Raw genomic sequence first — 19,616 nt, 5'->3', positions numbered from 1 at the left:
AGGCATGCACTGGTACTGAGAGTCTTGGGAGAGGACATGGTGAGAAGTCACATCAGGTTGTGGCACATGATGGTAGAAGAAAACGCTTCTTTTTCAAATAATATTTTTATTTATTCTTTCGGGATTTCATTCATGTATGCAGTGTATTTTGATCATATTCACTCTTCCAAAATGTTTCTTGAAGACATGAATAAATTAACTAATATTTTTAGAAGAAAGCAAATGAGGAGTAGAGTGTTTTGCTTGAATTCATGCGGTTGGTTGATTACAGGACTTTGTCTGGAACCCGGGTCTTTAGGCTTACAATCCAGCACTGCTTGTACGTCTATGTCTGTGCCCACTGACAACAATGATGGGTACAGCCAGCGGCAGCCAAGGTCGCAGATACCCCGACCATCTGATGCGCGCTGGGGAAAGGCTTGAGCAATGATCGGACTAAAGGTCCTACCACCTTGTCCCTTACTGACACCTGCCCTAGCAATTGTTTTAAAAAGCCATGTTTGTGCCTGGTCATCCAGGCAAGGGACAACTCCCCAGGATGCTTGACTTCAGTCCTGTACACAGAGGAGGGAAACAGCACCTTCTCGGCAGCTCAGGGAAAAACTCGAGCCTCTGCCCCAGAGTCCGAACAAGGGAAAGATCTCCCGCGTGAAGGAGGCAGTGAAGGTATAGATGTGTTCCTGGGTGACAGCGTTGACAAAGGTCACCCAGCCTACCTCGTAGTCAAGACACACCTGCACCTTTCGGGGCTGCTCCTCCAGGGCCAGCCTTGTGGGGAAGGAACCCAGCGCTGAGACAAATCCCCAAGCCAGTCTCACGGCCCAGACGCCTTCCTCCGGTCTCAGCCGCAGCTCTCCTTTCCGTCGGACGTCCTCTCTCACCACGCCTACGGTGCAGCTGCCTCCGTGGACCAAGTCAACGTTCACCACCCAAGTGTGTCTCCCTCCTGTAAAGCCACGCTGGGCCAGGACGCAGGTGGCTCGGTCAAAACGCTGCGGAGTATCTGGTGAATTCTGCCATTTGTAGGAGAACCGAGCCCTCTGGCGGTCTTCAGACAGGAGGAGCTTGGGGTGGGAAGTCTGGGGGTCTAGGGAAATGTGGGCTGTGGAATGAAGCAAGGGACGGGTACGTCAGCGGGTGTGCTGGGTCTTGCTAGGAAAACCTGAAACCTTATTTGCTGTAGGAAGTCTTACAGCCAGTGGGTTCCCGCCCACTGGGGCGTGGCCTCTTATACTTATATATGCTGATGTAGAACTTGTGTCCGGCTGGAAAAAGCACTAGTGTGGGATTTCTTTTAAGCGTCCTTCCACACTTACTTGTGTTAAACCACCCATGTGTACCGGAGCATGGGCATCACCAAGAAACGGGTTAGACCTACAGACTAAAAGTCTGCATCCTAAAAACAATGCCAAGGGATTGCATGTACACGTTAAAGCCGGGAAAGTCAGTCGCAAACAGCACGCGGCCCTCGCTTGTCTGTCGTCCTCTACAAAGCTATATGGCTCATGTTGGTGAAAACAGGGGACTCCCTAATACACAACCTGCCTCACGCATGGGCACCCTCACAACCTGCCTCCTCATACACAGCCCCCTCACACTCACCTTACACACGGCCTCCCAGCTCCATCGTTCCCCTTAGGCATATACACCTTCTTTGTACAGGAACACACTGATACTGACACACAGGTGCTTTTACACATATCCTCTTCACAAACACTCCTGTCCTTTCTCTCTCTCGGCTCACAGTCCCCCTCACGTACAACCAGCCTTGTACGGCCTTACACAGCCAATCACACATCTGCACGCACATCCTCCCTTCCACAGAGCCACCGTCCCACACAGCTGCTCTCACAGCCTTGTATTCAGCCTCCCCTCGAACCCATTCTTCCCGCACACAGGCAGCTTCACAGGCAGCCACCTTCACAACCTCCTTACACACATCCTCTCTCACACACTGCTTCCCTCAACCGAGGCCAGCCTCCCGCAGCTTCTACAGAGTCCCTTCACACGTTACACACTTCACGTGTGCCACACACACACACACAGCTTCTCCTTACACCCCCCTCATACGTGGATGCCCTCACTGCTCCCTCACATACAGCCCTCAGGATAGCCTCCTACGCAGTCACCCTCCCACACAGGCTCTCTTGTACACAGCCTTCCTCATACAGCTACCTCTGCACACGGTTTCCTCCACACGCAGCCTCTTCATGCAAGGCACTCTTACACGTTATACACAGCCATTTGGCAGCTTCTTCACACACTGACACTCTTGCACACACACACACACACCACACACCTCACACTCACAGTACCCCTTACACAAGCCTCACAGACAGCCTCTCCCCTCGCGCACAGCCTCCTCACTAATAACCGCGCCCCCACACAATCATTTTTACACGCAGCCTGCCTTTATATACAGCCTCTTATACAGACCACCCTTACATACATCTTCCTCAAGTCACCTCTCACGTGGCTACCTTCACACTCAGTCCCCCCCTCACACAGCCTTCCTCACACAGTCTCCATGCACAGCCTCTCCTTTAGCTGTGTCTCAGAAGCAGACATTTTCCTCCTGTCGGTTCCACCCTGGAGTTTCTTCTCTGCTTTGGCTGAGGATGTCATGACTCTTTTGTACAGCCTTTCTTCCTCTTCACCCTGAGGTTATTTACTCTCTTCCAATCATTCTCAACTGATGGGCTCTGGCTGACATTTTTTTGGAGCCCCCAATTCTTCCCTATATATTGCTATGTTGAATATTTCTAAACTGAAGAATTTGGGGGATGGTGGTGCATACTTTTAATCCCAGCACTCGGGAGGCAGAGACAGATGGATCTCTGTAAGTTCAAGGCCAGCCTGGTCTATACAGTGAGTGCCAGGACAGCCAGAGCTACATACTAAGAGCCTGTCTCAAAAACAAAAACAAACAAACAAAAAATCTTAAATGGAGAAAACCTATCCATGCAGACTTATCCATGGATTAGGGAGCCCCTCCCAACAGTTCCACAACTCTCCTGGGTCTTTGGCTGGCTGATGGGGAACTGATAGCATTAAAGGGGTTCTTTCTGTTCATTCCTGTCTCTCTTGTAAGCTGCTCTGTTTCTCTAATTTAGAAACTGACATCTGAGAGGGAGTGGAGGTTTCTGACAATCCTGAGAATGTGACTCTACCCAGACAAAAGTTGCCCTCGTCCAGAAAGCGCATCCCTGACAGACTATATTCATTTTTTATCTAATCATTCTGCCCACGGTACATGTACCAATCTGGAGACCAGATTTACCAGGAATGTGTATGTGCCTGTCCTCACTTCATGGCTCTCCTAGGAAACCTTATACAGCCATACCTCAATGTCTGTGAGGAATATTTTTCATTTGCATACTAAACTTCACAAAAGCTTGAGTGCTTTATGTAGAATGGTGTAGTATTTACATGTTAACCACACATACCCTCCCAAATACCTCAAATCATCTCTAGGCTGCTCATGTTACATAATACAATGTAAACGCTATGGCAATAGTTGTTATACTACATTATTTAAGGAGTAATTAAAAGGGGAAATCTCACCACATTCATTACAAAGCAGTGTTTTTCTGTCTGGGGCTGAATGTGGAATCTGTGGACATGGGTGTATATGTATGCCTACATATACAAGTCATATGTGTGTGTGTAGTGTGTGTGTGCGTGTGTGTGTGTGTGTGTGTGTGTGTGTGTGTGAATGTCTATATAAGAATTTCAATGCACAGTGCAGGACCCAGAAGCTGCTTACCTGGCTCATAGTCCAACTCAAAGCAGAGTTTTTCTGTAAGGAGGAAATAATGACAAGATGAGATCTTATTAATCTCAAAGCTGCAGAACACTCAAGAGATGAGGAAATGGAGGTTCCGGAAAGGAGAGAGAAGAATGGAAGTTGGAATTCTCTAAACCAGTGCTTCTAAACACCCAAACCTCTTAGAGTACTTACTCTGATTTCAGATCCAGACACTCTGGGACAGGCCAGCAGCTATGCGTTCTCACAAGTTCGCAGGGATTACTGATGCTCCTGGCCTGGAGCCTCGGGGAGAAGCCTGCTACTCTACGCCTGAGCAGACAGGGCTGTGTCTGCCTTGCCTACCTCTCTGTCTTCACAGACATCTACTGAACGTAAAGATCAGCGGGTTCACTTTGTTTTCTTCTACTTGGAAATAATGTTTGGGCTGGCCAAAAGTCAGCCTTTGATTAGAGTAAGATTTCCTCTACCGTCTAGTCCACGGGAGTCCTTGCAGGAAGCAGACTTTCAGGAATGTTTTTGTGGGTGTGACATTTAGAAATAGGTGGCATTGTTCATGATGTCACAGTTCATGAGGAACAGAAAGCCACAACTCACATTTCTAACTTTACTGGCTGGCTGCCATTGTGACTCCTTCCGGGAAAAGAATGGGGCTCAGTTCCCTTATAGGATGGCTCAGTTTAGTCAGCCAGACCAATAAAAAGAAGTGCGGGGAATGGCTGGGGATGTAGGTCAGTGGCTAGACCACTAGTCTACATCCACATCCCCTGTGAATGTAGCAGAAAAACTACTTTCAGTAGTAGAAAAACAAAACCAGCAGAAGGAAAGCAAAAGAGGAGGGGAGAGTCAGCTCCTGCAGTTAGGCAAAAGCTGTCACTGATTTGCACACTTGGACGTCAAAGCACAGTGCATTGCATGCACCACTGAGAACTTCTGATGATGAGGAGTGAGGGGGGCTATTAGCCACTATCTCTCCTACTGCTGCATGTCCACTGTGTGTTCACTGCGTGTTCACTGCTGCGTGTCCACTGGTCAGAACTGTTTAACAGGTTGATCCCAACCCCCAAATTTTCACCTATTATTTCTCTTCATTGGTACGTAACCCTGAAAGTTAGTTTTTTTTTTTTTTTATGGGCCTTGGCAAATAAGAAAGGTAAGGTGCTAAAGGAGATAAGCCATGCTAAAATACACAGCCGTTTGGCAGTGGACTCAGGAAGCCATTCCCCAGCCCAGGCTGTATGAACAGCAGCATGCTACGGAGGCCTGGGGTCTCCTTACCCAGAAATGTCTTCATCTCCTGCTGCAGAGGCATGGCCTGTTGGGAGAAGTCCCGGATCCTCTGGCCCAGCTCTGGGGAGATAGCCTCGGGTTTCCGGCACTTTCTAGTTTCACATCTAGGGGCACAGAAATGGCAGGGTCTGGGAATTATTCTTTTAAAAAAAAATACTTAATTTTATGTGTATGGGTATTTTGCCTTCATGTATGTATGTGTAATACATTCATGTAGTGTCCATGGAGACCAGAAGAGGGCATGGGAGCCACTGGAACTAGAGATGGGTGTGAACTGTCATATGGGCTCTGAGTCCAGGATCTTTGCAAGAGCAACACGGGCTCTTAGCCACCGAGCCATCTCTCTTGTCCCTAGAATTATTATTATTATTATTATTATTATTATTATTATTTAATGATGTCTCCAGGCTGCCATCTTCTTCTAACCAGGCCTGAAGCAGCAGCTTCCCAGTCTCTCAGATGAACCCCACTGCTACACGAGTGGGTGGATCTACAGCAGTACATGAGAACACAGAAGGGCATGTGTAGATTTACATGGCTGTGTATCCCTCATGTGAGAGTGTAATTAATGTGCATGGCAATAACTAGGTGGGTGGAGCACGGGTGGCTATCCATGTAAAAAAAAATAGGCATTGAATCACCAACCTTATTAGAGTGCTTCTGATATCCTGGGAGGGGAAGAGGGGGGAGAGAGTGCCAGGGAGAAAGAGAGGGAGAGGGAGAAATGGAGAGAGGGGGAGAGGGAGAGAAAGGGGGAAAGGGGGAGGGGGAGAGGGAAAGAGAGAGAGGGAGAAATGGAGAGAGAAGGGGAGAGGGAGAGAGAGGGGGAGAGGGAAAGAAGGGGAGAGGGAATGAGAGAGAGGGAGACACAGAGAGAGGGGGAGAGGGAGAAATAAAGGAGAGAGGGGGGAGAGAGGGGGAGAGAAAGAAGGAGATAGAGAAAGAAAGAGAGGGGAGGGAGAGAGAGAAAGAGAAGGAGAGAGAGGGAGAGAGAGAAAGAGAGAGAGAGAGATTCAGTTTCTGGCTTTTCTCTTCTACTTTTGTTATACCCACCAAACAAAAAACAAAAAACAAAAAACAAAAAAACCACCAAAATGCCATATTCGTAGCCTTGACAAATCCATGGGGACCAGAAACCAGCACCTGACTCCTTCGCTCCATGGTCAGAGTTGGTGATACAACCAAGACCCACTTCTAGCTGTAGGCAAAAGCAAGCAAGTCCCACACCAAGGTCCCTCAGTTCCCAGCATCCAGTGCATCCCTGAGTCATGCCTCTGCAACCCCCATAACTCCCCTCCATTTCAAGGAACAGCTTAGGAAAAACTTCCTGGCCAGTGGAGGGGACATTCAAGTTACGAAAAACTTTGCTTTGGAAACCAGTTGCTTGCACAGTGCTTTGTAGTTTTCAGGAGCAGCTTCTACCTCATTTTACCGTTGGCACCTCATTCCTTCCCATTTTATGGATAACAAGAAAGGAGACCAAGGCCAGAGAGCACTGTGACCGGGGATTTCTTAGGGAAGCGTGGACTGTAATTCAGCCCCCTGGCCGTGTTACACATCCCATCTGGGACTCAGAGACATGTATGTAGAGGAGGTGCCAGTCAGGCCATGATTCCAGAGACCCCGGGGGGTAGGGGGGCCCAATCTCACTGTCAGGAGGCCCCTGGCTGGCCGCTTGTTCTTCTCCTCCAGCTCCTCAATCAGGGTGCTGAACCGGCAGATCTCCCCTGTGGCCAGAGAATCAAACTCTTCCTGTTGCTTCAGGATATCCCCATCCAACCTCTCCAGCTGGGCTAAAAGGACACTCTGTTGTTCCTCTAGGACCCGACTCAGATGTGCAAACTGAGAAATCACCTGCTGTCTCTTGCTGGCCACCTGAGTCTGAGAAGGAAAGATGAGGGGACACTTATGTCTCCCCACATCAGAATCTCCTCCTCTTCCCCATTCCCATCCCCCGCCAACCCCCAGTCCCTTTCCCACAGCAGCCCCTCATCTCCCTCCCTTCCTCTCCTTACACTTCATACCCACTCCCCAGACCCCACTCTGCCTGTTCCTCCACCCCCTATGAACGCAGCTGCAGCTGGTGTTCTTCCTGCCTGACACCCTGCTTCTCATTAGGCCCAGCATTGCCCCATTGTAGTTACTGTGGTTTCTCAAAGGGTCTGAGAGACGCCAAGGATGCTTGGCCTCTCGCTGCGCCACTCTGAGTACACACCCCACTAAAGTGCTGGAGGCAGGGATGACACTAATCCCTGCAGGGATTCAGTCAGAAGATGAATCCTAATCTCCATTTCACAGGTGAGCAAGCTAAAATTAGAGCTGCTCAGGATGGAAGAGTTAACGTCTGAGTCAGAATTCAAACTCAAAACATCTCCAGGTCTGTCTGCTCAGTGGCCTCAGACTCCGGAGGAAGGGACAGGGCCTGGGGAGGGTGGAGACCTACCAGGAGAACCTGTATTCTTTTGTTTTCCCTTGATTGGATTTCTTGAATCTCCTCTCTCTCTTTCCTTAGACCCATAAGACACTTCTGTATTTGTTCCTGGGGAGAAGGAGCATACAATACTTGTGATGGAGAAAGTAACCTCAAAGGGATGTCACTGCCTTCACTTTGTGGAAGAGAAATGCCCCAGAGATGAGTGTGAACCTCAGCGCCTTGAGAGACTCAGGGTCTTCTTTCTTATTCTGATTTTGAGACTGGTTTCATGTAGCCCAGACTTACCTCAAACTCGGATCCTCCTTCCTCAGTTTTCCAAACATTAGGATCATAGGGTCAGCACCACCAGGCCTGGCCTTGAGTCTTGTTTCTCTTATTTTGTGCTTCAGCGATTCTGACCAGGATTTACCCCTTCTCACAAACCATCAAAGGTCAATGACTTTGCTGACCCTTTGAGCCTTTCTTCGGGTGAAACAACTACCTTCTTTTGCATGCAGGAAGTACTATTACCTACAACCTGAGCTCTGTACGTTCTTTGCTGAAACTGAAATTATGTCACCCAAAGGAAATACATGCAAATAACATCTTCTTTGTTTTCTTCTTAAACTAAAACCAATAATCTAGGAAAGATCTGATGTGAGAAGAAATCTGGATATAAAAATAATTGATGCAGTATTTTATAAATTGTTCTAGTGTAGAGAGTTAGGAATAGGCAAACACATAAATATCCATGTGTGTGTTTAAGAATATGGACAGATTTTCTGGAATTGTGATTTGTAGGCTGGTTTTCTTTGCTTTATCTTTAAAAACCATTTATGGGGCCTGGAGAGAGGGTTCAGAGGTTAAGAGCACTGCCTGATCTTCCAAAGGCCATGAGTTTAATTCTCAGCAACCACATGGTGGCTCACAACCATCTGTAATGAGACCTGGTGCCCTCTTGTGGCCTGCAGGCATACATGCAGGCAGAACACTGTATACATAATAAACCTTTAAAAAATAAAAACCACTTATGAGTGAGTACATATGATAATTGTCTTTCTGGGTCTGTATTACCTCACTCAATATGTGCTTTCTAGATCCATCCATTTGCCTGCAAATTTCAAGATGTCATTATAATCCCAGAGAACCTAGACAACAATGAGGACCCTAAGAGAGACATTCATGGATCTAATCTACATGGGAAGTAGAAAAAGACAAGATCTCCTGAGAAAATTGGGAGCATGGAGACCATGGGAGAGAGGAAGGGAGGGGAGCAGAGAAAAATGTATAGTTCAATAAAATCAATATTTAAAAAACATAAAACAAAAAAGGAATACCGAGGAAAATGCCTATAATCCCAGTGTTCAGGGGATAAAGGCAGGAGAATCAGAAAGTCAAAGTCATCCTAGGCAATATAATTAGTCTGAGGCAAGCCTACATTAAGACCTGGCTAGGAGAGAGAGAGAGGTTACATGGAGAAACCTCGCTATCAAAAGATCATTAACAAATGCTATAACATACATTTAAACACCCATTTGTAGCAAAATACAGTACCTAAATAAAAGTACCTAAAACCAGCAATATACTCAGTGAACAATAAAATCATATATTTACCCAACTAGCTTATTCACAACAGGAATTCACGACACAACATTCTCCATGCTTCAAATATACCACACTCAGACCACCCCTCCCCACACAAGGCATTCACTCTTGGAACTATACAAACATCACCATTCCCTAAAACACAAACCTCAAGCACACTTAACTGATACAGAACACACACTTTGATGGTTCATTCGTTCAGAAAGGATTTACTGAGCTCCTACTATATATGGACCACAAGGAAACAACATAGAACTTGCTCTTAATCATAAACCTGTGTTTTTCTGTGCTTGAGTATGTTGCCTGGAAGATCAAATAAGTACGGAGAAAGAATTTGGAGCTAGGACACCCCTTCCACCCCAGAATCCACAAGGCCTTTCTACTTCCCTTGGTCCAATCCAGCTCCCACAAGGGTCCCCCAGAGCCCTTTCCTACCCTGCAGGGATGCTCTCCTACCCTGTAGGGACCTGCTGCGTCCTCCAGGAAGCGCACGGTGTGAGCCCTATGCTGTCCAGCCTCGCGGCACACCACACACAACTGTGCCTCATCCTCCTCGCAGAAGAAGTAGACTTTCTCGCCGTGTTCGGGACAGGCATCCTCCACCTCCAGACCTTGCGTGGATGCCAGCTGAAGGCGTTCGATGTTCTCTACCACGTTGGCCAGCTGCCAGTTGGGCCGGAAGCTCCCTGGTCGGAAAGGCTCTTTGCAGAGCGGGCAGCTGAGGGACTCCTCTGATTCCGGGCCTGGGATTTCACAGTAGCGAGTGAGGCAGCCACGACAGAAGTTGTGGCCACAGTCGATGGTAACTGGCTCCCTTAGGGTGCCTTGGCAGATAGGGCAGTTGACCTCATCTGCCAGGCTAGTCACAGAAGGAGCTGAGGCCATGTCAATCCTGCTGGGCCTTCTGCTTCCCGGAAGTCACCATCTCTACTTCGTGTGAAGAATACACTCCACACGCACACCATGCCTGAACACAGACACAGCCACACACTTGGACAAGGGGCCCAATTGCATCTCAGGCACCAGGAGCCCCTTGTCCTGTTCTCCCAGGAGCGGACACACTTCTGCCAACAGCAGAAATGACGAAATAGCCGAAGGGGATGACCCAGGAGCTCACAGCATCCTCTAGAGACGCTGGAGTACCTCTGGACCAGTACCCACGGCTTAGGGGCTCACCGTCCCTTTCTGTCCGCCTGGAGCTGCCTACAGGAAGATGAGAGTGTTTAGTCTCTCAGCAGTTCAGTGTTAAAAGTTCTATCTTTGGGAAAGGGAGGAGCCTGGCTCACAGAGGGCCGCTGCCTCCCCAGCTCTGCAACACCTGTCTCCAGGGAGATTGGCGGTATCAGCCAGCACAACGCCTAAGAGTCAGTGGACAGGGCATGTGGAGACTCAGATAAGGCTCTTGAGCTGGGGTGTGTACAGCACAGAGGAAACCGTGGTGATGCCTCCATAGGCCCATGACAGACTTTTAAAGAGGGCTGGGAAAAATGCACGGGGGAGGAAAAATGGAGTCACAACCAGCACTTTTTTTTTTTTACCATGTCTACACATCTTCAGGTGATAGAAGCACTTTAAACAGTTTGTTTATTTCCCATCTGCTCTATCACATCCTGCTGTTTGTACCTCCACTTTGCAAGCTCCACCCACCAGGCTACCACACCTCATCCAAGGTGAACAAACAGAGCACAAGTGACTATCTGCAAGTCAAAGCTATGTGTCTTCCAAGCAATGCAGTCTACCAGAAACACAAAGCACAGCTGGGCATGGTGGTACATGCCTGTGACCTCAGCTCACGGTTTGGAGAGATGGCAGAATCAGGAGTTCAAGACCAGACTCTACTTACATAGTATCGGCCCGAGCCACATGAGATGTGTCTTAGGAAAAAAGGAAAACAGAATTCAGTGGAAGCCACATATTGTATATATGTGATGTAAAATTTTCTAGCTGCCAATATGAGCTGAGTCACAGTGGAACAGAATTATGAAGGGACATTATTGGGACAACTTGCTAATTTTTTCCTTTAAATTATCTGGTTATTATTAATGTGTGTGTGTTTGTTTGTGTGTATGTGGGGGGGGTGTTTGTGTGTATGTGTTGTGTGTGTGTGGTGGGGTGTGTATGTGTGTGTAGTGGTGTGTTTGTGTGTATGTGTGTGTGGAGGGGTGTTTGTGTGTGGTGGGGTGTGTATGTGTGTGTGGAGTGGTGTGTTTGTGTGTGTGTGGTGGGGTGTGTATGTGTGTGGGGTGTGTGTGTGTTTGTGAAGGGCAGCTTTGTGAGGTCAGTTCTCTCCTTCAACCGTGTGGGTTCTGGGAAAAGAGATCAGGTCCTCAGCTTAGCAGCAGGTGCCTTTACCCATTAAATTTATTCATCGGTAAACTTAACACTGAGTGCTGTTAAAATACTTATTGTGGTTGGGTGGAGGAATTTCTTATTCTGAAGAGAGATATATGTTGTATTTGTGGAAGAGAAAGCAGGTGACCTAATCGTTACCCACAGAGGACATAGTTGAAAAGAACAACAGGTATTTATGCTAATATTCCTTCACAGTACCAGTAAGTTTGGATTCTTCTCATAATAAAGGTCGAGAAAATGTTTTTAAAAATTAAAAGAAAAATAAAATTAAAATTAAAAAACATTAAAAAATGAAAAGAAAAATAAATGTCAATAGTATATTTAAGTTGCTCTAATGTTTCCAAAATGTTATTTGAACACAGTCAACATAAAATACTAGCAAACTTGCACATTTCTCTGTATTTATGTGAAGTCTTTCATACACACAGCACACCTCAGCCAGGGCTGACCACGTACCACTCACTGCTCAACCAGAATTAGACAGTTGTTGAGGGCTGTGCGGCTGGGGGAGCAGGTAGGGAAGACATTTCTCCCAATGGGTTGTTATTAAATTGGATGTAGTTCTGGAGTAATTGCTTGGGGATGTATGTATATTGCTGGAGCTGGAAAGATGACTCAAGGATTAAGAATTTGCTGCTCTTGCCGAGGACTCAGGCTGGGTTCTCAGCATCTCAGGCTCACAACCATGTGTGACTCCAGTTCCAGGGCATCCAACGCCCTCTTCTGGCCTTTTAGGCACTGCACACAGTGGTGCACAGACATAAAGGCAGACAAAAGACATAAAGGCAGACAAAACAATCATACATGTAAGAATTAAAAATAAAAAATAAATAAAAATTAGTAAAAAATTAAAATCGAAGGGCTGGAAAGATGGCTCAGTTATTAAGAGTAGTTGCACTTTCAAGTAGGATGTGAATAACTCACAACTGCCTGGAAATTGAACTTCAGGGGATCCATCTGAGAGAACCTGTACATGTGGCACACCCCAACACACACACACACACACACACACACACAAACATTTTTATTTAAAAAAAAAAAAACAACTAAAAATGAAATCCAGTATCACCCGACTCTAGGTGGTGCTCAGCATCTGTGTTAAGCAGTGAGCAGTGCGGTTCGGAAAGACGGCACCGGCAGGGGAGGCAGAGAGGCAGATGAGGAAAGGAAGAGCCCGGGAGAGGAAGGTCCTGTAGGCCTGCAGTTCGAAGTCACTCTCAACACCACGGGTATTGGACTTTGATGCTACCATAGGCCTCCTAGAGCGAAATTTATGGCTCTCACCTGCTCAACGTGACAGGAAGCAGCTCCTCCCCAACGGCCCCACCCCTCTGTGGCCAAGCGATTCCAGGAAACCCCATTTCCAAGTGACCTCATGGTGCAATACGATGCTCCCCACCCCAGGGACAGAAGGCAAGAGGAGTGGAGAGCTAGGTCTCCTGCCTGCCACTGGGAAACGCTGGGTAGTCAAGACGTCCTGGAGTTTGACCTGCTTAGCTGCTGGGTGGTAGCCCAGGGTTCTGGGCGTGCCTGAGGCAGAGCAGGTAACTTTGCTGAGCTGACATTCCTGCCTTTCGTTCAGCCCCGGATTCCTTTGCCTCTGCGACAGTGACGCATTTACAAGTGACTCAGTTTCAGGGAAAGGAAATTGGAGTGGACAGAAGCTGAAGACTGTGTGGACGGGCAGGGAAAGGCACGGTGATGCCCTCGACCAGGTCCCTGCGGGGACTCCAGCACGTAGCCTGTCCTGCCTGCTCCCGGCCCCTGAAGGATGCGGTGACCATAGCATGCGGACACTCTGTCTGCCTACCTTGCCTCCCGCGCACCCCGATGGGGGCCCAGCTACTGTGCCCGCTCTGTCAGGAGGAAGAAGAGGAGCAAACCCAGGCCGCAGTGACCCCAGTGCCCCTGGGTCCTCTAGGCGAGACCTGCTGCGAGGAGCACGGAGAGAAAATCTATTTCTTCTGCGAGACCGACGCGGAGCTGCTCTGCGTGTTCTGCCGGGAGAGCCCCGCCCACCAGGCGCACACCGTGGGGTTCCTGGATGAAGCCATCCAACCCTACAGGGTAAGGAGCTCAGCTGCTGCTTCGAGGCGGGCAGGATGGGGATCTGACTGCCGAGGGTGGGTGAAGGAAAAGGGATGGAGATTTGCTGTCTAAAGGCATCGCCCAGCCCTCCTCTTCGCTCCTGTCTCCCTGCTGGCACACACACTACACACTTTTCCATCTCCATAGTGCCACCCGGTCCTATTCCTGACCTCGATCACCATCTAGGTCAAGGATTCGAATCTCCCCGCCTCAGTGGTGCGTCCACAGCACAGCACACGGTATTTGCCGGTTGGATTTTTCACGGACCCGCTTTCCCTATGCTTTCCTCTCTCTGACAGGATCGTCTCAGGAGTCGGTTAGAAGCTCTGAGGACGGAGCGGGACAAGATAGAGGACAGGAAATGTGAGGAAGATCAGAAGCTCCGAGAGCTCCTGGTAAAGACTACACTTCTGTTCCTTTTTTTTCCCTTTTGTTTAGGTACAGGATCTCATCGTTTAAACTCGCCTCAAATTCACTACTTAGCTGATCTGCTGTTTCCACCTCCCAGGTGCTGGGATTACAGTCATGTGTCACCGTACCCTGTTTATGACTAATGGATATCCAGCCGAGGGGGTTGTGCATGCTAGGCACCAACTAAATTACATCCTCAGGCTGCTCGCTTGGGAGTTTCCTTCAAAGACTAGGGAAGTCTGTTGCTGGGCTGAGAACTTCAGCATTTTCTATTCCACCTTCCTGCAGCCTCACAAAGGCAACTGGTGTCTCAGGACAGGGAGGCTGGAGGTGGTTCTGATGTCTTTGAAGCCAAGAAATACGTTATTCTTCTCATCTACTGGGGAAACCCGAGGTCCTAACACCATGTGGCAAAGTCCAAATTCATGATGAAATGGACTAGAACTTAGGTCTCTTTTTGGTTTTTTTTGGTTTTTTTTTTTTTTTTTTTTTTTTGAGACAGGGTTTCTCTGCAGCTTTGGAGCCTGTCCTGGAACTAGCTCTTGTAGACCAGGCTGGTCTCGAACTCACAGAGATCCGCCTGCCTCTGCCTCCCGAGTGCTGGGATTAAAGGCGTGCGCCACCACCGCCCGGCCGAACTTAGGTCTCTTGACCTGTGTCCATGGCTTGCTCTCCTGGCCGAGCGTATCCACTGGAGGCATCACCTTCACCTGGGACACCTATGGGGGGTGTGTCCATCAGGTTCAGGTCCTGAGGACAGAAGATGAATTAAGCAGCTAGATTTTGTGGATTCTCACCATTTCCTTCACGGTGCAGTTATCAAGAGGAAACTACACGCTAGGTATTTCTGATACTTTGATCAAAGAGGCAGTGTTGAGATAGAAAGCTCTCTTCAGCATCTCTCAAATTCCATCGAAGCATGCTTCATAGATGGTAACTGATTACAATTCCCTTTGGCCTTAATCTTTATGAGATTACTGTCGTTGGGTTGGATATATAGCTCAGTATGAAGACTGATTGCCTAGAATCATGGAGCCCTAGGTTCAGTCCCTGTATTGAATAAAATGGCAGTTCTGATGTGATTCTAGCACTTGGGTGGTAGAGGTAGGAGGGTCAGAAGCTCAAGGTCATCCTTGAATACATAATGAATTGAGTTTGAGGCCAGCCTAGGCTACATGAGACATGGAAATATATCTCAAGAAAAGAAAGATGTTAGTACAGTTATTCCACATGAGTCTAAAGATGTGGTAGGTGTGCTGGTTGGTTTTTTGTTAACTTGACACAAACTAGGGTCATTGAGGAAGAGAGAACCCTTCCTAAGTGAGGAACTGAGGGGAAAAGAAAGCAATTGAGAAGATGCTTCCATCGCACTGGCTGTATGTGGCAAGTCTACAGGACATCTTCTTAATGAAATATTTGATGTTAGAGGGTTCAGCCTACACCGGAACAGGTGGTGCTGGTTATACAGAAGGCTGAGCATGTCATGGAGAACAAACCAGTAGGCAGCGTTTCTTCACAGCTTGTTTCTAGGTTCTTGTTTGAGTTCCTGCCCTGAGTTCCCTCAGTGATGGAATGTGACGTGGAAGTATACGATGAAATAAACCCTTTCCTTCTTAATCTAGTTTTATCACAGTAACAGAGAAGAAAACTAAAAAGGATTTTTTTTTTTTTTTGGTTTTTCGAGACAGGGTTTCCCTGTAGTTTCTAGAGCCTGTCCTGGAACTAGCTCTTGTAGACCAGGCTGGCCTCAAACTCAAGAGATCCGCCTGCCTCTGCCTCCCGAGTGCTGGGATTAAAGGCGTGCGCCACCACTGCCCGGCTAAAAAGGATTTTTTTTAGTCTAGTGTGGCTCTAAGAGTTTAATATGACTTTACAATCCCTGGCTAAGACAAGAGCACAGCTCTTATCACCGGCAAGTTCAACTTGAGACCTGTCGCTTCCTACCATTGTTATTATTTGAAGAAATGTGCCTTGAAACTGCTGATTCCTTGTTTCTCTTAATAAGTGCACAGATGATCCTTCTGGAGGCCAGTTCTGAGTCCCTCCTCATATCCTCACAGACGCAGATTGAAAGCAAGAAGCAACAGGTAGAAGCCACATTTGAAAGGCTGAAGCAGGAGCTTGGGGACCAGAGGCACCTGCTGATGACCAGGCTGGAGGGGCTAGAACAGCAGATCTGGAAGGAGAGGGACGAGTACATCACGAAGGTCTCTCAGGAGGTCCACCGCCTGGGTGCCCAGGTTGAGGAGCTGGAGGAGAAGTGTCAGCAACCAGCAAGTGAGCTCCTGCAAGTGAGAGACGCTCCACCATCTTACCACCCTGTGGGACAGCACACGGTTCCACAAGCAGGGTGGTACTGTGCTGCAACTAGGAGGTGATAGAGAAAGGCAGGAAAAGGAAATGGGGATTATCTCACTGAGAAGGGCTGGGGGAGGGTGTGCTTTCTATGGCCCAAAAGACTGGAAATTTCCCAAGGCATGCATGAGAACCTTGCAAAGATGACCAGGATCAGACAACCTTGAGTTTAGTGTCAGCTCTCCCAACTATGTCACTTGGGCGAGTCTCTTAGCCTCCCTAAGCAGGGGGTGATAACAGCATCCTTTCGTGGAGTTGTAAACCATGTAAGAAATAACCCATGTGTGGTGCTCAGCACAGTGCCCAGCACGCAGGATGAGCTCCATCAATGAGACCACAATCCTGCCCATCTGTTCCAACCTGGAATTGAGGCTGGTCTCTGCTCTCCGCTCTCTCTTAATCATGGGAGGCGGCACCCATCTAAGGATGCAGCTGGTACAGAGCAGTCAGAGCAAAGGAACTGGGTGCAGAGTCTACACTAGTCAGGAAATATGAAGAAAGTAGTGAAACGATGACAGGTAATGAAGGGGCTCCAGCACTCTGGGTAGGAACTTTCAGCTGATGCTAAAGACAGAAGAACCTAGCATCCCCAACGGGAAAGGCCACGTGAAAACTAACTGCATATTTTGTGTTTCTTTTGTAGGACGTCAGACTCAACCAGAGCAGGTAAGGCCCTCTCTAATCCTGCCTTTTTTTTATGTGCATCCTGAAGACACTGCCATCCATCTGTTCCCTTGTGGATGGCTACCCAGAAACACACCGGTCACTTGTCCACTAACAGCTCAAAATCAGCAAACAGATGGGTTGAAACTAGGCCTTGTAGCTCATGCCTTTAATCCCAGCACTTGGGAAGCCGAGGTGGAAGGATCATTATGAGTTTGAGGTAAGCCTGGGCTACAGAGACCCTATCTCAAAGTAACTGAATAAGTTGATATGTTGGTTTTTGAGACATTCCCCCCACCCCCTCAAAGCAGTATTAAAAATCATGGCTGTAGAATGATCCAGATTTTTAAAAAATTACTTGCCTTCTATGTGTAGGGGCATTTTGTCTGCAAACACGTCTGAGATTACTGGTGTTTTAGCACCTAAAGCCATTTGAAAGTGTCTCCAAATGTGCTTCTCAAAGTATGTTAGAACTGAGTCAAGAAGGATGCAGTGTGTCTTACAATGTGATGGGGAGCTGAGGGGAGAAGGATTTATGCTAAGTCACACAGCCAATGAGTAATGAGAACGGCAAATGAACAAGAACCAGGGCTTTTCACACACACAAATAAAATGAAATACTTTATTTGTAGAATTTAAGTTTGATTTCCAACTTGTTTGCAGGTATGAGACAAAGACTTTTGTGAATCCAGAGGCCATTTCCTCTGATCTTGCTAAGAAGATCCGAAACCTCCACAGGAAAATACTCGGCCTTCCAAAGATGATGAGGACATTCTCAGGTAAAGGGAAGCCTCTACCCTTCCATCTGTCTCTATCTTTCCCCATCTTCAAAACCCAGTTCAAACCACCAAGCAGGCCTGTAATGTTAGCACCAGGGAGACTGAGGCAGGAGGATCTCAAGTTTCAGGCCAGCCTGGACTACACAGTGAAACTCAAACAAAAATAAGCAAACAGCATGGGTTAAGTATCTTTCCTCCCCCAGAACTTCCCACAGTTCTCAGTAGACCCCGCTCTACTGAGGGAGTAAGGATGGAAACACTGGGCTGAGAGTCCAGGAAAATGAGGCAATTTCTCTTCTGTCCTCGCCCTCACGGTAGCCAGAATACCCTCCCCTTGAAGTACTTGTAAGAGATAGCAAGTCTCACAGATCTTTCTCCTTCTTCTTTCCTCAGAAAACTTGATGCACCATTTGGAGACAGATTCAGGTAATCAGCAAGGGCTGGGGAGGGGGGCTCTATGGGGAGGGGACTCTCTGGGGAGGGGGGCTCTATGGGGAGGGGACTCTCTGGGGAGGGGGCTCTACCCCATTCATCCATCACACCCATGGCCACACACAGCAACAAATGTGCTCACCGGACCTGACAGCTTGGGGTCTTGAAACTATTAAGCCTTTTCTCTCCACCATAAAATGTAAACAATAACCATCTACACTATGAATCCATATGAGGATTAACGTATACAAAGAGCTCAGCACAGTACTGGACACAGTGACTGATGAATGTTGTTACCTATAGTCATTCAAAATATGTACTAAGCCCCGAGTTTTGCCTAGGATTATGCTACAATTGATGTAAATTTGAACTAATGTTGTATATTTTTAAAAAACTAGCATTTTTCTGGGTGTGGTGGCACACGGCTACAACCCCAAAACTAAAGGCAATCAGACTGACTGCTACAAGTTCGAGGCCAGCCTGAGCTTCTGAGTTAGTTCCAGGTCAGCCTTAGCTACGGACACTCTTTCTGGGGATGGTGTGGGCTCTAGGGCTGTACTAATAGCTTTCTGCTAGAGCTTGCTTGCCTAGAATGCATAAAGTCCCAGTACCACAAAAAAAAAAGTGCTGAGAGGAGAGGGAGGAGCAAAAATAACATTTACTTTCAAATTGGAGCTTAACTGTTCCCACATGCACTTGCCTGTTCTTACATTGATCCCTACTTCTTTAACTTAGTGTAGAAATGCCCTCCAGACACCTGGTTAAAATACAGGCTCTTGTCTGAGTGGCCTATGGTGGGGCTCAAGATTCAGTGTCTTTTAACGAGGTCCCAGGCACTGCACTGTAGCCTGGCCACCTCACTTTAATAAGAAGCAAATTCTCACATCTGTCCTCCAGAAATAGAGGCCTAAGAAGCAAGCAGGCATGGACGATGCTCCAGCCTGGCAGTGCATGTGTGAGGTCACTCTGAACCCTCAGACCACAAACCCGAGCCTGATCTTCGAAGACGTAACGTCCACCTGAATGTCAGCTGCACCACAGGAGTGGGCGCCGAGGTGGCCAGGATGTGGGGCGAGCAGGCCCTAGATACCAAGGACAGTGACTGAAGGCTCTTGAGGCTCTTGCTCCAGCTGGCCAGCACCCACCTGTCCTGAACCGGGGGACATAGCTGTCCTTCACCGTGTAGACATGGCCTTGGACTACCTTGCAAACATCCTAGAACACTGCAACAACTGTCATCTCTATTCCTACCTCAAGTGGAAAACAAGTTCCTGCCTGACTTTGAATGACTGAGGTGGGGTCAGCAACTGTGGCCGAGACGCCAGCAGCCTGGAACCCAGCTCTGTCGTTAGCCTTCAAAAGTGGGATTGGAATATATTGTCTTGGAGTCTTGTACAGCAGTTTTTAATCTGTGTTGACTACACTCGGCTTCCTGCAGTCCTATTTGAGTGAAGAGCCAGGG

The 19,616-nt window shown here is 47.9% G+C and overlaps 2 protein-coding genes across 2 annotated transcripts in view; one reads left to right on the top strand and one right to left on the bottom strand.

Moving 5' to 3' along the window:
- Positions 1–548: 548 nt before the first annotated feature.
- On the bottom strand, positions 549–9,959 carry Trim10 (tripartite motif containing 10). The gene is made up of 7 exons (XM_038343860.2): positions 9,531–9,959; positions 7,500–7,595; positions 6,707–6,937; positions 5,702–5,724; positions 5,045–5,160; positions 3,767–3,799; positions 549–1,102 (listed from the first exon to the last, which is right to left on the bottom strand). The coding sequence occupies exons 1-7, from the start codon at positions 9,957–9,959 to the stop codon at positions 549–551; spliced, it is 1,482 nt and encodes a 493-aa protein (XP_038199788.2).
- Positions 9,960–13,127: 3,168 nt separating this feature from the next.
- Positions 13,128–19,616, top strand: part of LOC119822312 (E3 ubiquitin-protein ligase TRIM39) — a 102,557-nt gene continuing 96,068 nt past the window's right edge. Inside the window, exons 1-6 of the mRNA XM_038341388.1 lie at positions 13,128–13,493; positions 13,814–13,909; positions 15,986–16,216; positions 16,924–16,946; positions 17,607–17,722; positions 18,116–18,148. Coding sequence (XP_038197316.1) covers positions 13,128–13,493; positions 13,814–13,909; positions 15,986–16,216; positions 16,924–16,946; positions 17,607–17,722; positions 18,116–18,148 — 865 coding nt within the window. The remainder of the gene's footprint in view (positions 13,494–13,813; positions 13,910–15,985; positions 16,217–16,923; positions 16,947–17,606; positions 17,723–18,115; positions 18,149–19,616) is intronic.

This window comes from Arvicola amphibius, chromosome 9 (assembly GCF_903992535.2).
Source record: "Arvicola amphibius chromosome 9, mArvAmp1.2, whole genome shotgun sequence".
Lineage (NCBI taxonomy): Eukaryota > Metazoa > Chordata > Mammalia > Rodentia > Cricetidae > Arvicola > Arvicola amphibius.
The sequence above is the reverse complement of the archived record's forward strand: the minus strand, read 5'-3'. Positions and strand labels throughout refer to the sequence as shown.

Coding starts and splice junctions, on each gene's coding strand:
- Trim10 (XM_038343860.2), bottom strand. CDS start 9,959: ATGGCCTCAGCTCCTTCTGTGACTAGCCTGGCAGATGAGGTCAACTGC. Junction 5,725..6,706: donor CAGCCAGGGGCCTCCTGACA/GTGAGATTGGGC, acceptor TTCCCCTCCCAG/GATATCAGAAGCACTCTAAT. Junction 5,161..5,701: donor ATCAGAAGCACTCTAATAAG/GTTGGTGATTCA, acceptor CTGTGCCCCTAG/ATGTGAAACTAGAAAGTGCC.